This window comes from Lupinus angustifolius, chromosome LG08, assembly GCF_001865875.1.
Source record: "Lupinus angustifolius cultivar Tanjil chromosome LG08, LupAngTanjil_v1.0, whole genome shotgun sequence".
Taxonomy (NCBI): Eukaryota; Viridiplantae; Streptophyta; class Magnoliopsida; order Fabales; family Fabaceae; genus Lupinus; species Lupinus angustifolius.
Window position 1 is genome coordinate 3,018,690 of NC_032016.1, and position 949 is coordinate 3,019,638.

General features: G+C 33.6%; 1 protein-coding gene across 1 annotated transcript; it reads right to left on the reverse strand.

Moving 5' to 3' along the window:
• Positions 219 to 602, reverse strand: LOC109353815. The gene has a single exon (XM_019596177.1). It carries the CDS (start codon positions 600 to 602, stop codon positions 219 to 221), a length of 384 nt encoding a protein of 127 aa, XP_019451722.1.

The window sequence follows — 949 nt, forward strand, 5'->3', positions numbered from 1 at the left end:
GGCTTACCTTTCTTTTCAAACCAACCTTTGCATTTTGGACAATCCTTTTGGAAATGTCCAATCTTTCTACAGAAACGACATATGTTATCATGATGTTCCTTCTTGTGGATTTGAGAAAAGGACTCATTAATCTTTAAGAGTCCATTCCCTTTCTTGTCATGTTTCTTATTGACTTTCTTTCTAGCTCATTGATGATTAATGTAATTGATGGAATGATTTCATTGGCTCCTCATTATGGTTTCCTCGTGAGCTAACATACTATGCAATTCATGCACATTCCATTTATCTTTCGTGGTGTTATAGTTCATTTGGAAAGGACCATGCTCAGAGGGTAATGAATTTAGTATAAATTGCACATGGAAGTTTCCATCCACATCCATTCCCAATGTCTTAAGTCTTGCTACAATATTTGTCATTTCAATGACATGTTCATGAATAGTACGAGAACCATTAAATTTCATGGTGGTCAATGTACTCATTAGTGTCCTAGCAAGAGACTTGCCAGCAGTTTGGGAGCACTCTTCCACAAACTTTAGCATTTTTTTAGCACTTTCAGTTTTAGGAAGAGTTGACTTAATGTTGTTAGCAATACTCTTTCGCATATACATTAGACTCAATCTGTTTGATCTTTCCCAATTTCTATAATAAACTTTATATTCTTCAGTGCTTATATTAGTAATAACATTTGGCTTATCTTCTCTAAGTGATAAATCCAAATCCATTACCCCAAGTAAAATTGGATTTGTTCACTCCATTCAGAGAAGTTAAGTCCATTGAAAGTTGGAACATATGAGAATTGCGAATGCAAAGCAACAAGTACTGCAATCAATAAAATCAAACAAAAACGTTAAGGCTTTGAGTTACATGCAAAATTAATTCAGTTTATTTCATAAGTATATATTAATATCTTCCTTTGGGTAATTCGTCGATATACCATACTAGACATGAT

Excerpts from the sequence above, each read along its gene's own strand:
- LOC109353815 (XM_019596177.1), bottom strand. The coding sequence starts at position 602 with ATGCGAAAGAGTATTGCTAACAACATTAAGTCAACTCTTCCTAAAACT.